General features: G+C 38.1%; 1 protein-coding gene across 1 annotated transcript in view; it reads right to left on the minus strand.

The window, feature by feature from the left end:
• The window catches only part of LOC134400119 (aminopeptidase Q-like), a 56005-nt gene that overhangs the window by 4964 nt on the left and 28751 nt on the right, over positions 1 to 22290 (minus strand). The window contains exons 13-19 of the mRNA XM_063128407.1: positions 21884 to 21939; positions 20348 to 20501; positions 16889 to 16983; positions 14723 to 14830; positions 10145 to 10315; positions 7714 to 7854; positions 6589 to 6613 (exon numbers count right to left, since the gene is read on the minus strand). Coding sequence (XP_062984477.1) covers positions 6589 to 6613; positions 7714 to 7854; positions 10145 to 10315; positions 14723 to 14830; positions 16889 to 16983; positions 20348 to 20501; positions 21884 to 21939 — 750 coding nt within the window. The remainder of the gene's footprint in view (positions 1 to 6588; positions 6614 to 7713; positions 7855 to 10144; positions 10316 to 14722; positions 14831 to 16888; positions 16984 to 20347; positions 20502 to 21883; positions 21940 to 22290) is intronic.

Genomic DNA, 22290 nt, shown 5'->3' on the forward strand with positions numbered 1-22290 from the left:
AAAAGAAAAAAGAGCTCAGTTGGAAAACCATCTAACAGAACCATTACGTAGGGTAAAAGCTCCAGCAAAAACAAAAATATGGATAGTTTTTATCTTCATGGTAATCTTCAGTAAAATTTACAAATATGGTTAGTTTTTATCTCAAACATCTCTGCAATACATGAGTGTCTTTGATAAATGGGTCTGCAAGTGGATGTACATTTCTGCATTCTACATTTCCATCAAAACATTCAAAAGGGAACTTACACAGGGAAAATGTTGCATCTGTTAAGATGTGAAATGAAACTTGCACATCTCCTCTTTGGAAATTTAATGGAAACATAAAAGCAGACAAGCAACGTCCTCATTCATTTGATGTTGCTTTGGTTACTAAGGCTCATAATTCGCCAGTGGTCTCTTCTCCAAAGACATTTCCTGAATTTCAGGGAAGGAGCGCACAAAATAATTTTGTAAAAGTGACAACACAATTACTAAGAAACAGCAGACAGAAAACTAGTACCATAGGCTTTAAAAATATTTTTTATCTCAAATTGCCAGTGTAAAAGTTTTAAAAATTGCAATCTCAGTTAAAAATGACTTGTTCATTAACAACAGTAAAATACTGCAAACACAAAACAGTTGCATGCAAGTTGAGAAAGGAAAGACTGGTTTCACATGGCATTTTACAATCTGAAAATTCAACATTAGGCACACAGAAACATTCTGGAATACAAAAGCTTTGGTCTACCAGTGCATTTCAGTTTTATTTTGTAAAATCCAGGGCTCTAGTATTATGAGAGAGGGAGAAAAATGTTTCCCTGTCCACTTTTTCCACGCCATGCATAATTTTGTACACCTCTATCATATTTCCTCTTGTTTACTTTTGTCTTTTTTTCTAAGCTATACAGTTCCAGCATTGCAACCTTTCCTCATAGGGAAGATGCCCCCAACCCCTTGATCAGTTCCCCTTTTGTACACTTTTTGCAACTCTACAGTATCCATTTTTAGGTGAAGTGATCAGTACACAGTATTCCAAGTGGGGTCACACCATACACAGTATGATATTGGCAGTTTTATTTTTTTATTCCTTTCCTAGTTATGCCTAACATGGAATTTGCCTTTTTTCACACCAGTGGCACACTGGAATGACATTTTCATCGAACTGTCCACCACATCCCAAAGAACTTTTTCTTGGTCAGTCCCTGCTTTTTCTTGGTCAGATTTGGACTCAAGTTGAACAGGATAGACTTTAAATCATTCTAAAATAAATTGGACCATTTTCCAAATTCTCAAATTGGTGTCCAAACTGAATCTTGTGGTTGTTGCACACACCAACCCTATCCCTATCCAAATGCCCAGTTACCTTTCAGATGGTACTAACAGGAAGTTGTTTCCAAATTCCAACACTCAAGAAATACCTCATCAAAATAAATAAACTACAGATGTAATCAAGACAGAAGATGGAGAGCCACAATTATATAAACAGAGGACAAATCCTATGAAGACAGGCTCAGTGAGGTGGGTGTTTTTGCCAGGATTGTGTGAGTGAGAAGTGTTAGTTTGGCAAAAATTGTGAGCAAATTACCATACAGTTAAGTTAGGATTTCAAGTATTTGCTGGCAGGTCACTTTGTTCCACATTTCTGTTACTGTATTTTGCAAGAAAACCATCCTGGAGACAATAATCCAGGCAGTCTGTGTCACAGTAGAATATGTCAACATAAGAACATAAGGTTCCATCTAGTCCAGCATTCCGTTCACACAGAGAGCAACCAGCTGTTGACCAGGAACCCACAATCAGGACATGAGTGAAATAGCTGTGTTGAGTGTCACAACTGTGATCAAAAGTGGCCAAAACATTATTGTTCATGTTCCAGGACCCCTTTCTGGCAGAACATCCAGCTTGAGTCATCTTGGTGCTTCATGTTGATTGGAAAATGGATGTTACTTAATCATTCTGAAGGCTTTGTTTACTTCTTCATGTTTAATTTTTGCTGCCTTTATGAAAAGGGCATTTGTGTTCCTTCTGCATGCTAATATTCTATACCTATTATGGTCCAATAAAAGTTCAAGCCTCTTCTATGGATTTGTGGTACAGTCTTTTGAGACTTGGGTCTGCGTCAAATGGTATAGGATCATCTTGGTATAGGCAGGAGCAAAGTCAATGCAGGGTTCCCCTAGGGCCACTTTTTCCTTCTTCTAGTCTCAGATCAATTTCCTCATCTACTGAAGAAGGAGGAGACAAATCTCTGGTAAGCAAATGCATCTCTGCTATCATATACTGGAGAGGATACAGCAGGGATTTATTTAATTTTTTTTTTTTGCCTTCTTCTCCGGGAGCATCTGGCTCTTCTTTCTCAGAAATAAAGGGCTGGTTTGATGAACCTTTGGTCTGACTCAGTATGACAGTTCAGCAGTGTCCCTGTAGGTGCACTCTCAATTATTGAAAAGTAGGATAGGATTCCTGACAAAACCTTGCAAAATTTGGGGGTTTAACTTGTGGTTGTTCACACTTTACAGCAAACCAGAATCATCAATACATGTCAGTTTTTTGAAATCCCCTTTTTGAAGAATACGTCTCATTGTTATAACTGGACTTCTACAAACCAAATAATCTGTGAGGAATGCATGTTATAGAAATAAGAGATTTTGATGTATCCAATTTTACAAAAACAGACTTTTGGAAAATAATTGCAGCATGCATCTTTGACACAAGTAAGAGCTACATATTAATAGAATACTTAAGCTTCCAAGCAGCCATTTAATGCTTAGGGTTAAGTCATGCAAAGTTGTGAATTGGAAATGCCAAGCCTATTGCTTTAGATTGTTGTTTGGCACGACTTTACATTAAGTTTGTGCTCTCAAATATTTTTCTAATTCTTCAAGGGTACTAAACTTGAAATTATGGATCCTAAAAGCAAGCCTGGCCACTATTGCTTTTGGACAATGTGGTTTTTCCTGGCTGTAAGATATGGTTTTGTAAATGTAAATGGAAAAATACAAATTTACTGCATTGGATCCAGACTTACATTGGATCCAGCCTAATCTACACCAAGCAGGATATTGCACTATGAAAGCAGTATATAAAAGGCAGGAGCCACACTAAGCAGTATATAGAGGTATGAAAGCGGTGTATGGTCTGTGTCAATGGGCCCCAACAGTTGTCAGTGCACTTCAATACTGCTATAAAGCAGTAGTGTGGCTCCTGCCTTTGATATACTGCTTTCATAATGCAGTATCCTGCTTGGTGTAGATTAGGCCATAGTCCTGATCCAGATCTACACTACTGTTTTATAGCGCTCTATAAGTTTTGAAAACAGTATATGGATTGTGTCTTCGGCCCCAACAATTGTCAAAACTGTTATAAAGCGCTTTAAAGCATTAGTATACATCCTGCCCTACTGAAATCCATGGGACTTATATTAATGGAATATCAACATATTCCATTGATCTAAGTGGGATTAAAGTATTAGTATTCACTGAAAGTGGCTGGAAATCCAAATGAAATTCTTTAAACTAAACCCAATGGTGATTATTATTTGCTGTGTTGATTGCAGAAAGGAGGGATTTTAAATAAATAAATATTCTGTGAATGTGTAAGAGAAAGTACAATTGATACAAGGAAAGGAACGTAACAAACATCAGCTCTCATAGGACCAGTTCAGAGATGAAATGTTCTCAGCTTCACAAACCATCAAGCCAGAACTGAGCACTGGACTGGCACACTCCTCCCCCTCCCTTTGCTGAACAGCTTTTGCACCCAGATCCTAGTTTCTTAAGCTGTATTATACTGTATTTCTTAAGCTTTTTATACTGTATTTTGTAATTGTGCTTTTAACCTGTTGGTTGTTTTATTGTGGTTTTAATTTTTGTGAACCGCCCAGAGAGCTTCAGCTATTAGATGGTATAAAAATGTAATAAAATAAATAAATAAATAAAGCTAGAATTTCCCATTATGTCAAAACCTAGGATCATCTTGGTAATACTGTGTACACTTCTGGTTGCTGCATCTCGAAATGTACAATGTAGAGCTGGAGGCTAGAGCAACTTCCCTATGAGAAAAGTGTACATCATTTGGTACTTTTCCATTTAGATAAAGGGATGCAATAGGTATGTATAAAATAATTCATGGTGTGAAGAAACTGATTAGAAACAAGCTTTTCTTGCTTTCTGGCAATTCTAAAAAATGTGGCTATCTAATGAAGGTGAATGTGGGAGATATAAAAAATGAAGCAATTCTTCACACTGTGCATGGCTTAACTATGGACTTTGCTATATTCTGCCTCCAGCATCCTCTGAATATTGGTTGCTAAAGAACCACTGTGGAAGGAAGGGCTATTGTCCTTCCATCCTGCTTGAGGGTTTCCCAAAGGCATCTGTTTGGTCACTGCGGTGTTACCGGATTTAGCCTCACTGTCATTCAAGTATACCTTAGCACCTTGGCAATAGGAATCCCCATTGGGAGGGGGAGAAGTGAGCTAAGTGCTTTATCTTGATATCACCTTCTTGTGTGTGGATGGTGCTGTTTTGACTACATGACTACATGGTTTGACTACACGTAAGATAACAACTTTGCTGTTAGCATATAGCAGGAACAAGAAACCTTTTCCTGTCACATTCCCTTGGAGTAATCTGCAGAGGGGCATATACTGGGGTAAGCAAGGCCAAAAACAAATGTGGCTGGGTTACCTCTTTCCTCTTTCTGCTACCTCCTTTTTTATATCTTTCTTCCACCCCCTTTTCTCTGCTTCCCTCTTTCTTCCCATTCAGCCACCTGTGAGGGAATGGACAGAATGCTCTTGCGATTTCATGCAGATGGCTTTTGAAATGAGAGTGAGGGCCATACGTGGCTCAGGAGCTGCAGTTGCCCATCCCTGGCATATAGGATGCCCTACCCCAGAGGGCTCTGTTATGCGGTAGCAGCAGTGAAAAGGGAACATAACAAGTGCCATTCTGGATCAGACCAAGGGTCCATCTAGTCCAGCACTCTGTTCACACAGTGGCCAACCAGCTGTCGACCAGGGACCAACAAAACATTGTTCTATAATCAAAGGATCGGGAGAGGAACTTACCTTCAGATATCTTTCTATAATCCTGAATTATAGTTTCCTGTTTTGTTCTTTGATGTTCTAAAATCCAGCAAAGAGTTAGTGCTTAAGTGCATTGGAAGATGTGCTGGATTATCCTCTTTGTCTTTTTCCCTTTACAGATTTTCACTCTTTCTTTTCAGCTATTAAATTGGAACATCAACACTTTGGTTTGTTAGTCCAATTTTATTTTTATATGTAAATAGCAAGTCCATATTGCACAAACAAATATGCCTTGCTTGAACACTAGTGACCCACATGCCATGTGGATTTTGTAATAAACCTAACAATACACTCAGAGGATTAAATATCTGTGGATAATTTTCCAAGTGATTTTTCATACAGTTGGTGTAGCAATTTTTTAAATATTAAAAATAATGAGCTTTGCACATCTATAGACCAGTCTGCAAAGATCAGGAGGACACATTCATGTTTATTTATTTATTTATTACATTTATATACTGCCCCATAGCCGAAGCTCTCTGGACAGATTACAAAAGTTAAAAACAGCAAACATTAAAAATATACAAAATTTAAAACCATCAAAAACATAAAAACAACAATATAAAAACAACAGTTGTGTAGTCTTAAGGTATGTTTTATCATTATCATTAGCACCACCACCACTTCCTTCATCTAAAAGGTAAGAAAGCAGAACTTTTAAAAAGGTGTATGCCATGTCCTATGTTACATACCAAATAGGCCACAGAACAAGAAAATACAACTGTCTAGGCCCAGGGTTTTTTTTCCTGCAGAGGAAGAACACACTATGATATGCAAACATATTTTGACTGGTAATGTCTTGGGTATAAATTTGATCTCTTTGACAACAAAAAAGCCTGTTTTGTACTGGGCAGCATATCACAAGATCACCTCCATTTGAAACATGAGGTCACATTCTTTTCTACACACAAATAATGGGTGTTCATTTTTTAAAAAAGTCACTTCCAAAAACCACATTTGAAAGAGTTCCAAAATGTCAGTCATCCATATTTTTCTTCAGCCAATTGATCATTTTAGTCACTGATCGTTTTCCTTCTTCATTTTTAGATGTTATATCAAGCAACAACTGAAACTAAAATAATGATCATGCAATAGTTAGTCTCTAGGTGTTATTCAAAGCTGAACATTTTCACGAATGTTATAATTAACATTCTACCTACATCTCAGCGACTTCCAAATCCTTTATCCCTTACCTCTTTAATGAAAGGAAACATTGCGGAATTGCACAAGGCAGATGAAAGGAATTCTCAAGACACTTGCCCATATGGAAACCAACTATGGGATGAGTTATGCCATGAATGGCTGAGGGGGAAAGGTGATACCTGAAAACTGGGTGGAGACACCTCATGCAAGCAGGAGTTCTACATTGAGAAGATGGCTCTGCCTTCAACACCTTGTGCCACAGTCATCATATTATTATAAAAATGGTAATGAGACTTTCAAATGGCTCAAATTCTTTTCATTTTAGGGCAGCTGTTCTATGTTATTTAATTAAGCTATGGTTCAATTATTCTACTTACCATTTGGTCAGCTGATATTGAAGTCCTGTAACAGAAAGTGAAAATAAGTGTTCGTAAGGGAGAAAGCATTTTGATAAGATGCTAAATTTATGCCAAGAAATTTATGCTAAATTTATGCCAACCCAATTTCCTTGTTGAGAGATTGTCTATTTTAACTCTAGATACTGGGCTGAATCTAGAGATCCTATGAGCAGAATTCTGCTCATGGAATGTTGTTGTGAGAAGTTTATGAGAAGGCAATATTCCTCCTTCCCTACAGCCTCTGGCTTCCTACAAAAATCTGCTCTAGAGGGATAGTGGACCCTCCAGAGCAGCATGGGTGGTGCCGTGGGAGGCTGCATGGAGAAAAGGCTGCATGGTTGTCAGAGGGCATGAGCTCCTGGTAATTCCACATGGACCTATGGCCTGATTGGAGTCCACCAGGAGAAGATCCTTCAGTGTGGTGGCCCACTTCCTATGGAACTCCCTGCCTTTGGAGGTCAGGCAAGCGCCAACACTGGCCTTAGCTAGACCAGCGGTTATCCCGGGCTGATACCCGGGATCGCCCCTGTGTGTCCAGATGCTGCACAGGGGATCCCAGGATAAGGGAGGGATCATCCCTCCCTGGCCCCGGGATGCAGCCCTACACTTTGGGTCCGGTTTTTCCCGCGGTCTCGGGCTGATAAATAAATAATAAATAAAGCACATGTTTCCTGATTTAAGGTGGAAAGCTTTGTTTTTCTCTGGAGTTTAGATGAGGAATTTTTTTCTGGAGTTTAGATGAGGAAATTTCACCTTGATTTTCCCACGTTCATTTAACAATAGCAGGCTCAGAGGTCAGTGAGAATTTACAGAATATTAGCCCAAATGCCTCTGTTAAAATGCTTTGCTAGAATTCAAACTTGATATGGTAATACATTTCTTAATATTTGTTTCTTTATGAAAATTAGAACTTATCAAAAAGATGAGGAAGACTAATAATTATTTATTAGTGTAAATATTTGCAAGGTTGTTTATAATGCAGACTCTAGCAAGATGCCAAAACAAGAATGCAAAGACTTCTGGGGAAAGTATCTCCAGCCCCTGTACATTAGCATAAGAAATGAAAATTAAAGTGACAGTACATCAACTAGCTGCTTCCCATACCTATTGAAGAAATGCGACCAATTTTCTACGACAAATTTCTGTATTATCGGTTGGTGAACCTCAGTTCTTGCCAGATCTTTAATTGCTCTGTTTAATTCTTCTGTTGGAATGTCAGTATCATTGAGGATATACCTCAAGAATCTGAGGAGAAGAGAGTTCAAAATAAATATAAAATTCATAATAAAGAAAACATACTACTAAGTTTAGTATCAGCATTTGTACATTTTTATCTTGCATGGACAGATGAAGCATAATGGACAAGGGATGTAAAACATTTACATAGTTATAATTGTATTGTGAATCACAAAATACTACTTCCTAATGCCAAATTTGGCAGCTCCTAAAGTCACTGGATTGTGTAGATACATATTCAGGTGTTGTTTACCCACTTAAATGTATGAGACAACTGAAAAGCATCCGCAATACATTTTAAAAATATATAACTGGTCTTAAGATGCTTGGAAAAATAGTTTTAAGTAAAGTCTCTAGATGCAAGGTCCCAAAATCCACTTAAAACCTTAGCTCCATGAAGGCTCAATGAAGAGATGGATTTTTTTCTTCACATGTAATGGAGCGATTGCATCTAGAGCAGGGTGGATACAAATCAATGATTTGTTTAAAAAAATTAAAAAAACAGATTTTTAAAAATTTAAATTGGATTTTTTAATTTAAATTGGATTTTTTTTTTAATAAAATGCTTTTTGAGGAAAAATCTATCTAAAGATATTTTTTCTATTTAAGATACATTATAGTCCAAAGGTTATTCATCATGAAATAAGGATTAGTTTTTAATTATGTAGCATGAGGCTGTTTACATTTTTTGGTAAATGAATTCCATTATTAATCCATTCACAATGTCATGCTCTTCCAGAGGTTCTGTAAAATTATTTTTCTCCTTCCAATAAAGTACAACAGAAAAGTTGTCCAAATATGAATGATTAACGTATTAAACTGGAGATAGTTCACCTCACAATAATTTCATAATTATCTTATCTATGATGTTTCTAATAGTATAACCAAATCGGTCTTTTTATATATATAACTGTAAAACTAATCTGAAAAATTGCTATCCTAAAAATGAAATCTTCATCTGGTTGTAAATATTAAGATTATACCAGCAAGAATGAGTCTTTGGTAACTCTGAGTTGTGTAAAATATAGCGAGGAAGAGTGAACTTTTTTTGGTAAGGGGGAAGTCACATGATTAAATTGGGTCTTTCTGAGTAGTGGTTTAAATCATGATTTAAATCAAAATTTAAATCAAATTGATTTAAATCAAATCCAACCTGATCTAGAGATGTTCTTTTATGAAGTAAGACATCCAGTTTGATCCTGACATTTAATCATGAGTTATGACTAACATCTTTCTGGTATATATATAACTCATACAGTAGGGTATAAAATGTATCGCCTTCAACTATCTTTTCACACACTATCTGCAAATGTATGAGACTGTTCCGACAGTTATTGAAGGCTTTTTAAAGAACTGTGAGTATAAATAGGCAATTTCTGAAATATGTATTACTTTATGCTATTTGTGTAGTTTTATTGATGATATACTAAACAAATATATTTTCTCTTTTTATAGCTCATGGGGAAGGCCATTACCAAGATAATGGGCCAAAACACATTGGACTTCTTAAAAAGTAGAACTATTTTTCCACGCATCCTGTGACTGTTTATCCACTTAAAAAGCTTGTGACATTCATAACATCAGGGATTGGGGCTATTTGTTGTGGCCATGCCCCCACTCAAATAGTCCCTATCCCTGATGCTGTGAATGTCACCAATCGTTCCCGATGTCTGTGGGTACAGTGCTATCACAGGGTTCCTGCCTTTGCACATAGGCCTCTCTACCTATTTACAGATATTTATACTGTATCAGGGGATGGGGTTACTCAGTGTGACCCTATCCCCATATCTATGTTTAACTAGGTGGGTTAAACCATATCTTGAAGAATTGAAAAAAGGCCCCTGCTGAAACGAAACATGTCCACAGAAAACTAACTAAATAAATAAATCATATTTCATTTTCAATGAAACAACCTCTTTCTGTTTGCAGAGGTGCAACTGTGGATAATTTCTTCTAAAATCATATGGCATTTCAAATCATCTTCAATGCACCATTCATTTCCTTAAGCATACATTCATGACAGTAAAAGTATTTCAATTTGTCATACACACACACACACACACACACACACACACACACACAGAGAGAGAGAGAGAGAGAGAGAGAGAGAGAGAGAGAGAGAGAGAGAGACCCCATCCTAAGAATAATCGTTATAGAGTTGCAGAACACATAGGAACACCCTGTCCAGAGAAGAACTGAATGATGTGCACAATTGTGTTGATTATCTATTAATTATCCTTGACTTGGCAAATCATAATTTATTTTAAATGCACTGAAAATGTAAGTTAAGTATGTTCACCTTTGAAGTAACAATGGCTCTCGGGTACATTTCAGGGCAGAGAATATATAATGTTTTTCCAACATTTTGGTGTCATTCCGCTTGAACATTTTCCATGCAAAGTTCCATTCTTTGTCACTACCCAGCTGAATACCATAGCAACAAATGGATTTGCTAAGACAAAAGGGAGTCCTGCAAGATAGAATATGACTCAGAACTGGCACAGTACAACATATTTTTTCATAATTAAAACACGTTCTTGAAATAAAGTAATTTATGGCACATTCCTATCATGACGATCTTTGTGCTCTGCATTTTAGCTAGATGGGATAAGTATAGCTTAAATCCTAGCCTTTCTGAATGTCAACTATGAGAGTTTACTAATACAGAGATTCACATTTGGGAATGCTATTGTTTTTCCAAATAAAAAAGGGAATAGCCTTATGAAAAAACTATCCAATGTACAAATATGAAGACACTAAAGGTGAGGGGGTGACATCCATAATCCCGCAAGCACACTTCCCCTAATTCCTGTACAGCTCCTCTGACTTCCTTCAAACCTTCTCTGACTTCCTTCAAACCTTCTCTGGAGGGGCAATCTATTCCACTAGCAGGTCCCATTCCACTGGTAGACAGAAACAGCTGGATTCAACGCAGAATATTTAGGTCAGCTTTGTAACTGGACTTTTTCAAACAGTCTTTAATTAAGTTCTACAAGTAAGAAACCTCTGTTTGCATTTGAAAAGAATAATTATGGTATTTTATTATTTTTAAAGAAAAGTTTCTATTTACAATCCGAACTAAAATTTGCACAGTCAGTAATGACTCAGTGCTTGCACGAGAGGTTCCTTTCCTTTCCTTCAAAAGAGAATAGAGCTGTTTTTAACGCTGCAGTTATTAGTCAAAGAAAAGTTGTTAGTAGTTCTTTGAGTGGTTATCTGTGCATCACACATATGGGCTCTGGGCTTGTGCAGAGCCCCACTGGGAACCTTCAACAGCTGAGGAGTTTTGGGCAAGAATCCTCCTCAACCATCCCAGCACGCATGATTTAGGTGGGTTCCCCCCTATTCCTTCAGTTGCCTTAAGACCACTGAGCACAGCTTTGAAACTGAAGGAAATCTCAGTACCAGATATTTACACACTAAAGTAGGGATGTTGCGAGTGGAGAAGGAAGTACAGAATAAAGACACAGACACCAGATCTTGGGATAAACTAGGGACTCTTTATTTAACAACAAAGGAGATTCAACCCCTCCCTGGAACTGCGTGAAAAGTGCGGGAATCAATATGTACTAATCTCAGGCTACTTGCCTGATTTAAGGGCAAGCCACTCTTTTAAGTGAGGAATCGGGTTCCCCGACTCCTTTCTTATGCGACACTTCAAGAGTGTGGGGAGACCTCCCCACGTCATCCACACACAGAGGTGTAAAACCCTGAGTAGATGAGGCAGGAGGATCTCCAAGGAATGAAGAGCAGACTCAACTGGTGATGGAGGTGGTAGGAAAGAAGATGGCAGAACAATGTTCCAATCAAGTAAAAATCAGAGATGAATCAAGTCAGCGATTCTCCGCGAGCCCCTGCCAAACGAAGTGAGACAGGTGGCTACCAGGAGAAGGGCCTTCTCTGCTGTGGCACCCCGGCTGTGGAATTAGCTCCCTAAGGAGGTTCACTTGGCACCTACATTATATGCTTTTAGATGCCAGGTGAAGACCTTTTTATTCTCCCAGCATTTTAACAGTCTATAAACAAATTTTAACTTGTTGTTTTAAATTTGCAATTTTGCATTGCTGCTGTTTTTATCTGGTTGAGCTTTTATATTGTATTTTATATTATGGTTTTATACTGTTGTTTTACACTTCGAATGTTTTTAATTTTTGTGAACCGCCCAGAGAGCTCTGGCTATTGGGTGGTATAGAAATGTAATGAATAAATAAATAAAAATCAGCGATGATGAGGACCTCCAGGCCCAGACAGCTGCGGGTGCTCATGGTGGGACCAAGTAAGGAGCAGGTGGCTTGCATGGCAGTGGCAGGGAGGGCGTGAGAAGGGGCAGTTGCTTGATGGGGCTGAGCCGCATGAGCCCCATCCCTTATGTGGACTTATCATGAGTGCCCATAGCCATCCGGGTCTCTTCAAGGGAGTCACCATTTTTAAATCGTGGCTCCCTTGAAAAGGTGGACTACTGAGGCACTCACAAATGGCCCATGTAAGGTGCTTCAGCTCCGATCTGACCTGACTCGGCCCGAAGCCAACCTGCTTCAGTTCTGGACTGATTAAGGCCAAATTAGCCTGCTTCAGCACAGCCCTAGTAATCAAAACCTGAAAAACAACAGAGACACTCCATGCTTGCATTGGTTTCCAAACTGAAGGGGCAAGATTTTTCATGCCTCACAGGAACTGTTTTACTAAGGAGGTTTTAAAAGACTGGGACTTGATCCACATGAACATGAGATACTGACACTGTGGCTAAATAGACCTTCAGTGAGGAATCAGATGAGCCTTTCTCCCTCAAAGAAAGAAGGCAGGAATAACCTGATGCAAAGGGCATTGAACTGGATCAAATCCATGTAAGCTAGCAAAACCAGTGAAAGAAGTCCACATTGTGGCATACATCTTGCATACAGATGCCTTTATAGCCCCAGCACGAATGCACTACACTTCCTGAGGCATTGTGCATTCAGAAAGGTCAAAGGATTCTCCATACTGTGAAGCATAGTGTCTCCAAATCTGTATGACAGGTTCTGGTGAGGGGCTGTAGCTCAGGTTCAATCACCACCATGTCCAGGTAGGACAGGAAAAACTCCTGCCTGAAATCCTGGAGAGATGCTCTGCCAGTCAGTGTCAATAATACTGGGCTAGATGGACCAAGGGTCTGACTCAGTATAAGGCAGCTTCCTATGTTCCTGGTCAGGAAGTTCAGAATTGATGGCGAATGCACATACTCCTGAGAGGATAGATGAAGGAAAAGTGCAAACCACATTTGTGGGGTGAGGAGGAAACAACTGGCATTGTCCTCCCTGATCTTTGCTACAACCTTGTTGAGAAGAAGGAAGGGCAGAAAGGCAGACAGGAAGAGTCCCATTCACTGATGCAGAAACACATCCTCCAAGGATCCAGAGTCAATCCCTGCTCTGCTGCAGAACAATGCACATTCACTGTTTGTTGCACTGGCAAATAGGTCCACTTGGTGTGTGCCCACTGTAGAAAGAGGTTTCTCCATACCAATGGATCTATTGTCCACTCATCAGATAACATCATGTTCTGACTTAGATCATCAGCTGGAAGGTTGTCCTCTCCCGTTATATGAACTGCCACAAGGTTGATAGCAGGGAAGGCGGCATTGATAGATTTGAAGCATAAGACAGAGAAAGGCCAAGGAGTTATACCTTGCTTGTTCAGATAGTAGTGGTGATTTTGTCTGATACTATCTGAATGAATGTGGAAAGAGAGACACACTCTGGTGCTGGTAAACAAAATTCCTATCTTTAATAAATTCTTCTTTAATTAGCTCTATGCGTTTCGGATAAAATCCTTCTTCAGGAGCTAAAGATACAACATAAATACTAATTAGAGGCGACACCCCTGCCCATGTTGCAAAGACCTGAAGGCCAAGCAGTTAATACTTATAAAACTTTCTTATGAAATCCTGGCTCTAATGCATAACACAATCTGTTTCTCTATTGCAACATGAGACACTAAACCCGGTTTTACGCCATTTGTAATATACATTGTAATTGCCAAACATACCCCCAAAGACTGACCTGAAGAAAAGCATAAGCTGTTAAAATATATAACAATAACTAAGAAGTCCTCAGCTTTTTCTTTCAGGCGTCCCCGCCGAGAACTGCATTCTCTAAAACACTCCTACTCATGCTGCAAAGTCGAAACAAGTTGATAAACTATTGGAGCTAATTGACGAGCAAGCTACAGCTGTGATCATACTAAATCTTGAAGATTTTGCTCGTACTTGCCAATAGCTGCTCATATTCTGAGAGCATACTACTCACCTACTGATGTTTTCTCCCACAGATCCTGTTTTGTTATTTGTGTGTAGTGAACTCTAGAGAGCAATTCAGTCCCTTAGGTGCCAAACATTTTAAGGACAAAATCTATAAAACTTCTCTCTTACTAAGTGTTATCTCACCCTCTTTCACCTTTTCAATGGCCTAAAACACTATAGACTCAGATCCATGCTTCTTGTCCAATACCAATGGTGATGTTTAGTTCAGAGCAACTGAAAAGACCACTGATTAGGTGGCTTCAGCTATGTTAGGAGGGTGGGATTCTCACACATCTCCAAGTTTTTTGAGGAGCAGATAGCAAAAGGCCCTGAACTCTGGACTTAGGATCAGTGTCCACAGCCCTCAGTGCTTGCTCCCAAAGTACCACACAGGTTCCCATACCTTGAGGCACAGAACCCATATGTGTGATGCACAGAGACCATGAAGAAGAACCTTCACTTTACTGATTGGTCCAATAAATATCATCAACAGTATTTCACCTCTCAGAAATAAAAATAATTTGTATTGCCTTCCTATGGGAGTCATAAATCACCACACATACAAGCTATTTGCATACACATGTACACATTTATATTTACTGAGGACTGGAATTGTTCATCCACTTGGTGAAGATTTCAGAAGCTAGGTCTAAACAGTCACGGAGCCCAAGCCAACATGCGGTTTGAAAGATTGTTTCTATTTCATATCTTGGAAGAAAGTCCCCAAACAATGAAGAAAGAGAGAGAAAGAAATTAAACATACTGCACTTCATCAAAACATTGGTATTAACTAATCCATACTTGCTGGAGTCACCTAGAGCTATTTGCTGTGTAGACACCTATTTGCAATGCTGTCTGAATTCAATCGCCTATATAAAGAAATGGAATGGAAATAGTCCTGCCTTTGAGCATGGGGTTAGACCAAATAGCCTTTCTCTTCATTCCAAATCTATTCTGTTCTGTGACCTTATAGATTCCTAATATATAGTATATGCTTTGATAACTCAATTGATCAAACAAGTAGCACTAAATTTATCTTACATAAAAATTCACAGAAGTATCTATACCTATAACTACTAGGTATAGAAGTATCTATACCTATAACTACTATAGGACGCAACTACAAAATATTTTATAAGGTTCTCTCCCCACATCCCTTAACCCCCTAATTTAGGGTTGTGAGTTTTGTATGAAATTACAGTTTTCACTTATAACACTGATATTTGGCATATTTTACACTTGTTAAACATACTATTTCTCCTGAGTATTTCATGCATGGTAGTGCTATAAAGATAGTATGGTGCAGCAGAGCCCAGATTTCTTTTATTCTAGGTGTATTTCTTTTGCACCAAACTACAATAGGTAGAACTTGGAGTTCTAGTAAATAACAAAGTAGATCCCACAAGTCTAAGGTCTTCCCATCCTTAATGTAGATTGCCATCCTGAGCTCCATGGAGGAAGGATAGGGTTTTTAAAAGTGTAAAACAGATCTCCAGTCATAGTAGAATACTCTTTGATGTAAATTTTTACATTGTAACTGCAGCTCTGCAATGGACCTCATCGACCACTGTAATAACTGTCATCTTGCAGTGCTCTTTCCCCATGGCAGGGCAAACGTGGGTGGGCATTACTGAGTGAGGTCTGGCAACCTTAACCACATGATCTTAACGATTATTACACAGCTCCATTCTGTTCAATGATATTTCTTCCCAAGACAATGTATTGTCTGTTCAGAAGACACCTTAAACCACGGCTTTTTGCCTTGTTCATCATGGTTAAAGCCATGGTTTAAGGTGTCTTCTGAACAGGGCCATTGTATTGAATTAGAATTTTAGCCTTTAGTCAGCAAAGATCTCTCCTCTGATGGGGCGTAAAGTGGCTCCTGCTCCTATGACATGGTTAGAACTACTCTTTAATCATTTCCTGAAATGGTTTCCTCCCACTTCATCCCCACTCCTCATGCACAGTGACTTGTTTTCTTAACCCTACTTGCATTCTTGTGTTGAATTAATCACCTGAAATAATTAGAGATTGTATACTCTTAAACCATGTTCCTCCTTGCTCCGTTTCTCTTTGCGTAACATGTGGTGAACGGGCCAAGCTTCCACCATTGACATACAAAAACTTAAAACTCCCTCCTCACATTTCCAGGTTTTACTGAAAGGTGAAGGGCATGTGGGAGGAGGAGGAGAAGAGAAAGCAACCTTGAAGCTTCTGCCAAAGGTTCTCATAATCCTGAACGTTTGCAGTGGTGTAGGAGGAGGAAGAAAGCTGGGCGGTGCAGCTGACTCTTTTCAACGCAGGAGTGATGACATCAGGTTCTTCCAGACTAAGAGCAACTAGCTGTGAATCCCTGAAATTTGACTGCATATATTCAACGTCTCTTATTATTATTATTATTATTATTATTTATTTATATAGCACCATCAATGTACATGGTGCTGTACAGATAAAATTACTTAAAATTGCAAAGGTTGCACTACTGTTCAGTGTTTTTTAGAAGTGTGTGGGTTTTTTTGGGGGGGGGTTGCAGTCTAAAAAGAAATGGAAGCAGCATAGGAAACAGGACAGTAATTTGATGACAATGTTATCTGGATGCCTCACAAAAAGCACAGCATTTCACCTAATATGGAAGCACCCATACATATCATATTTATTCTAATAAATATATTTCTTGGAGGCGCGTCTCCCTGATACTGATGGGGCTTATTTTCCATGTTTAAGAACTAGGGAGTTGGTATCTTTTAAAACCATATAAGGACTTACTCATTAGAATGGTGAGCTGCCAATACGTCAAAACTCTGACGAAGAAGATATGCGTTATAATGGTATATTGGTGATATTCGTGGTAAGAAGTATTTCTTTAGAGAAAGGGAAAAAACATAAAATTATTTTTAATTTAGAGGCAATCTACTGTAATACAAACATATCCTTCTAATCTCTCAAATGTTCTCATTAATCAATTCCTATTTAATTTTGCTCCAAATGGAAAACTTAACTTGGAGCTTGACATAAAGATTTAATCATTTTGGTTCTGGGAAGGGAGGTTTTGAAGATGCAAATCCTAGAAAATACTCCACAATTCACTTCTCTACCAAATGTATGCACTTGCTTAGCATCAGGTACTTCACATCCCTGAGTAATGGATCACGTGATATAAATATTTCAAAGTCTAATACTAAACATGTGCAAGTGTTTTGCTGTACAGCGATGTAAGCAAATTGCCCGGACCTTACTATAGTTCAATAAAATATTACTAAAAAAGAAAATAATATTCTGCACTAAAGCAAAGTTTTGGTCAACTCTATTCTTTTGGACTTATCATTGTGAGCACAAATTCTATTGGATACAAGAGAATACAAACTAAAACAGAAATTTAAAGTTTGCTAATAGTCTTGCATAGAAAGTATTCACTTACTTTTTAAATCCTTGTATATGTTCATGGTTTATGACCTTAAGAAAAATCTCTAACTAACAAGGAAATTCCATGCATGTCTATTGAAAAGTAACAATGATTGAGTTACATGGGACTTACTACTAAGTGTGTAAAGCAGGGAAGGCTAACTTGGCTTAGATGTCCCATCAGCCAACTGAAGGGCACAAGTTGCCCACCCAAAGTGTAAAGGCAGCCTTATGTATTTAAGCTTGTTTAAGCTGCTACGGCATTAATTTTAGCATTCCCTCTTCCCTCCTCCATTTTTCTTTTTAATCTATATTATATTATATTTGGACAGGAACATTTTTCTTATGCATTTTGTTCTATCCTTAATTCTTTTCCCTAGACAATCGAATGGTAATAATAATGGGTGGCATCCAATGTTAAGCAAGCAGATGTCTGCTCATGCAATTGGACTTTCCCTCCCTCTGCTCCTCTGGAGCAGATTTTGGGAGTGTGGGGGAGGGATGCAGTGTCCATTCCACTGGAGGATGGACACGCTGGATTTCACCCAATAACTATCATCATCATCATCATCATCATCATCATCATCTATATTTTACATTAAAACAGTGGTCCACTGTTAAATGTTCAATAAAATAGAACATTCTAATTCCCTATTCCACTCCTGCTGAAGCCCCATTGTATCATATCTATTCACTGATAATAAGTATTTATAAACATGAATCATGAGTTGATTTACCCGGTCAGCCTCAATAAGTGTTTCCAATAGCAAAGGAGATTCTGAAGCAGTGAAAGCTGCAGGGCCAAATCTAGATTCTAAGAAAGGTTGCAGTTGCATGTATTGCCATTCAGCTGTGGCAGGTAATTTAAATTTATCATGCACAGCTGAAAATAACAAAAACAAAACAAAACAATCTGCATCCAGGGTAAAAATTATTCTGTCTCTCCAAGTCTGCCATGAAAACATTTTCTTTCCTATCTTTAAATCTGGATTTCCCCATATGGTCAGTTTAGCATGAGAAAATAGATCAAGTGTAATTGGCGTGACATTATATGCCACTCATCTCTAACTGCTAAGACTGTGGGTGGAGCCCTTTCCACTTTAATTTTCCGAGAACCTAATGCCATCCATTTGGAAAGAGGCTCGAGACAGGGTGATTCCAAAACTAAACAAGGTGGAAAATCGAATCTGAGTGGAAAGGACCAAAATTTAGTGCAGGTGAGCAAATAAGCCCAATGGTATATAACAAGGTCTGGAAAGCCAAACCCACCATCTTTGATTGGAAGTTGCATCCTTTTTAGGGATATTCTTGGTGGAGAGGAACCCCAAAAGAATTTATGAAACAAAGTATTAAGTTTTTGAAAATATTTGCTAGGTATATGAAAGGGGATTCCATGCATAACAAACAATTTGAGGTATAGTATTCACCTTAAGTGTATTAACCTTGTCCCATAGACTTAACTTTAAAGATGCCCATCTATCAATATCTTGTGAAATATCATTAATCAACTTATTTAAATTTAATTTAATAATTTGAGATATGTCTATGGGAATGAGTATTCCCAAATAAGTGATGGAATCAGCACACTGACGAAATTGCCAGTTGGCTAATACACTAGAATGTATGTTACCTCTAATTGGCATTATTTCCAACTCTGACCAATTAATTGAATAGTCAGACAAATCACCAAAATTATTAATCAGTTTAATCAAAGCCGGAACCGACGACTGGAGTTTTGAAATAAACAATAAAAGACTATCTACATATAGAATAATTTAAAATTCTAAGTCAGCAAAACTGTGATCACTGCTGCTTTGCCTAATGGCACATGCCAGGGGTTCCAAGCATAAATCAAATATCAATGGGGAAAGTGGGCATCCCTGTCTAGTACCCTGACCAAGTAGGGGGGAAAAGCAGAAAATAATCCATTAGTCCTTACTCTAGCTATTGGAGCTGAACATAGTTTTTTTACCCATTTCAAAAATTCAGTTGGGAAGCTGAAATTAATCAAAGTAATAAAAATAAATTTCCAATGAATTTTGTCAAAGGCCTTTTTTGTGTCTAAAGAAATAACGGCTGACTGAATTCTTTCAGAATTTAAAGCAACCAGATCGACAACTAACCTAAGATTATCTACTCCCTGTCTATTTTTAATAAATCCCACCTGGTCTGGCTGAACTAATGCTGCAATAACTTGTTGCAATCTTTCAGCCAATTTTGCAGACAATATTTTGATATCCACATTAATTAATGATATAGGTCAACAGTTAGCACAATACAAAACAAGAGTACAAACAAGCAAGCTTTACAAGCATATGTTGTGCCAACTTTGGTAAGCACGGAGACAAAAGATGAATATTCACACAAATCTGAGAGTGAAAGAGACCACAGCATTTATTAGTGTACTTAGGCTCAAATAAAACCACTGCCAGGATAAACAGAGTCAGGATACATCCTCCTACATTCCCAGTGTGAGCATAAAGCAACTCCTGGTGAAAGGAAGGGGAATTCTCATCCGTACCACATTTCCCAGTTTTGATACTCCAAGTAGAACTATTTTTTTTAGCAACAGAGTATTATGAGATTAACACCATAGCTTGAAAACAGGAGTAGCCAAGTGATGGAGCCACAATGGGACGATTTCTTAACAATCTGCCAGAAATTCATTATGTGACATGAACAGCTTTGCAGGACATATCCACAACTAGCCCTTTGGACACTTTTTACATGCATTTTCAAAACTCAAATATGAAAATGTATCATCAAAAGCTGCCCATAGCCTTGTGACTTAAATAAATAGTCTAAATTTCAGAATACAGTTACCTTTAAAACTGAATATAATTCATAATCATTCACGATAAGCTCCCAGTTGTCAACTTTTAGACGTTTCAATGCCTCTTGCCATACTAAGACATCATCTTCTTTTTCAAGGTATTTAGTTAAATACAGTGGAGTATCATACTCAGTGTCATTAGATCTATTTAAAGGAAATCATGCATAAGTATGTTCAAGCAGATGCACACACACCAGGGGAGGAAAACAAGGAAAAATACAGTAATAATAATTAGTTAATAACTGAAGATAAGTAAATGGTCTGGTCCTGAAATACTTTAAAGGAAAGCTCACAAAAGCATATTCTGCTAAATGAATGGAAAGCTTTCCTCTCACATTTACATGCTCAAAAATCTCTATTTACAAAAGATAACTGAAGTGCTCAATAAGCATAAGTAATATTTGGAATTTCAGGGTTCGGAGAGCTCAACAGAATTTAAGGTTCAAGTGGTGACAATGCCACTAATGAAACTACAGCTCTACATGTAATTTATTTGGATGTGATGAGCAGACGAATGGAGGTTCTATCAGAATCAGCTACAGCAGACAGCAAGATATACTCACGGTTCAAAGGCCACTGAATCGTGACATTCCAGGCAGGCAATTTAGAGAAGGAGGGAATGGAGTTGGAAGCAAGGGTCAGGAAACAGGTGGAGGCTGAAAAAGGCAGGCTGGGTGGACTGAGCTCAGAACCATAGCAGAGAGAGCAGGAGCAAGGAAGAGGTTAGAGGCAGAGCAGAAAGCACATATTTGGAGCACAGAATCAAAGATATCTACAAGAAAAACTCATGCAACAGCAAGCACCTGCATGACTAAGACCAAAATCCTAAACACACTTACAAGGCAGTCAGCTCCACTGAGCTAAATGGGACTGACTTCTGAGTGAGGATGTATAGGAATGTACTGCACAACTGGAATCCCATTCACACTGTGCCACTGAATGTAGAGAGACTGACTTCTGAGTAAACAGTTTAGGATTGTGCTGTAAACTATGGGCTGCTTCCAGGCTTAGTCACACTTAGAGCAGACCCATTGTAATCAACAAGATTTTGGTTAGTAATGACTAACTTGTTCCATTGATTTCAATAGAAATACTCTTAAGCATGGGTAAATAGTTGTTTTAAAAGGATATTGTTGTTTTTATGCTTTTGATGGTTTTAACTTTTGTATATTTGTTTTTTAATGTTGACTGTTTTTAACTTTTGTAAACCGCCCAGCCAAGGAGGTTGGAAGGAATGGAGAGGATTGTTTGTTGTGGTGGCTGAAAAGGCTCTTCCAAACAGTTGTGGGAATAGCAGCAGCTATATATAAGTTCTATACTGTTGTCAACCTGGGCTAATCTAAATATCCGAAGAATCCAAAGAATGTGATGCAGAGTCCCACTCTGCACCCCCAAAGCAAAGCTCATGCAAAAACAACGTGTGCAGAAAAGGCTATCAATATTTTAAGGAAAGGAAACAGATGTAGAAATACTGTCAAGCTCTAGTTATAAATCTAGTGAAAGCTATCTATAACAGATGTGCTTACTCGCTCAGTTGAAAGGCATCTGTTATCAACTGTAACCTGTTGACAACAGGAATTACCTGCAAAGAGAATATATGTGTTTAATCGTTCTAAACACCTCATTATAAAGCAAAATGATTACTGTGTTTCATGGTATCTGCAGGTATATGCAATAATTGAAATCAAACTCCTGCATATTTTAAGTACTATGGTGTAAATTCTTCAAGATGAATGTAAACAAAAGGATGTATAAAGGATTTCTCATTTGAAACCCTATTATCATACAGGAACAAACATTTTCCCCCTCCTCATCCCTACTTGTGTATGTAACCTTCAAATTACATATTTGTAGAGAGTATGTAGGAAAGGCAGGAATCTTCTTCCCTTTAACATCTTTCATAATGACCATGTCTAGATTGCCAGGACTCTGG

This window comes from Elgaria multicarinata, chromosome 6 (assembly GCF_023053635.1).
Source record: "Elgaria multicarinata webbii isolate HBS135686 ecotype San Diego chromosome 6, rElgMul1.1.pri, whole genome shotgun sequence".
NCBI lineage: Eukaryota > Metazoa > Chordata > Lepidosauria > Squamata > Anguidae > Elgaria > Elgaria multicarinata.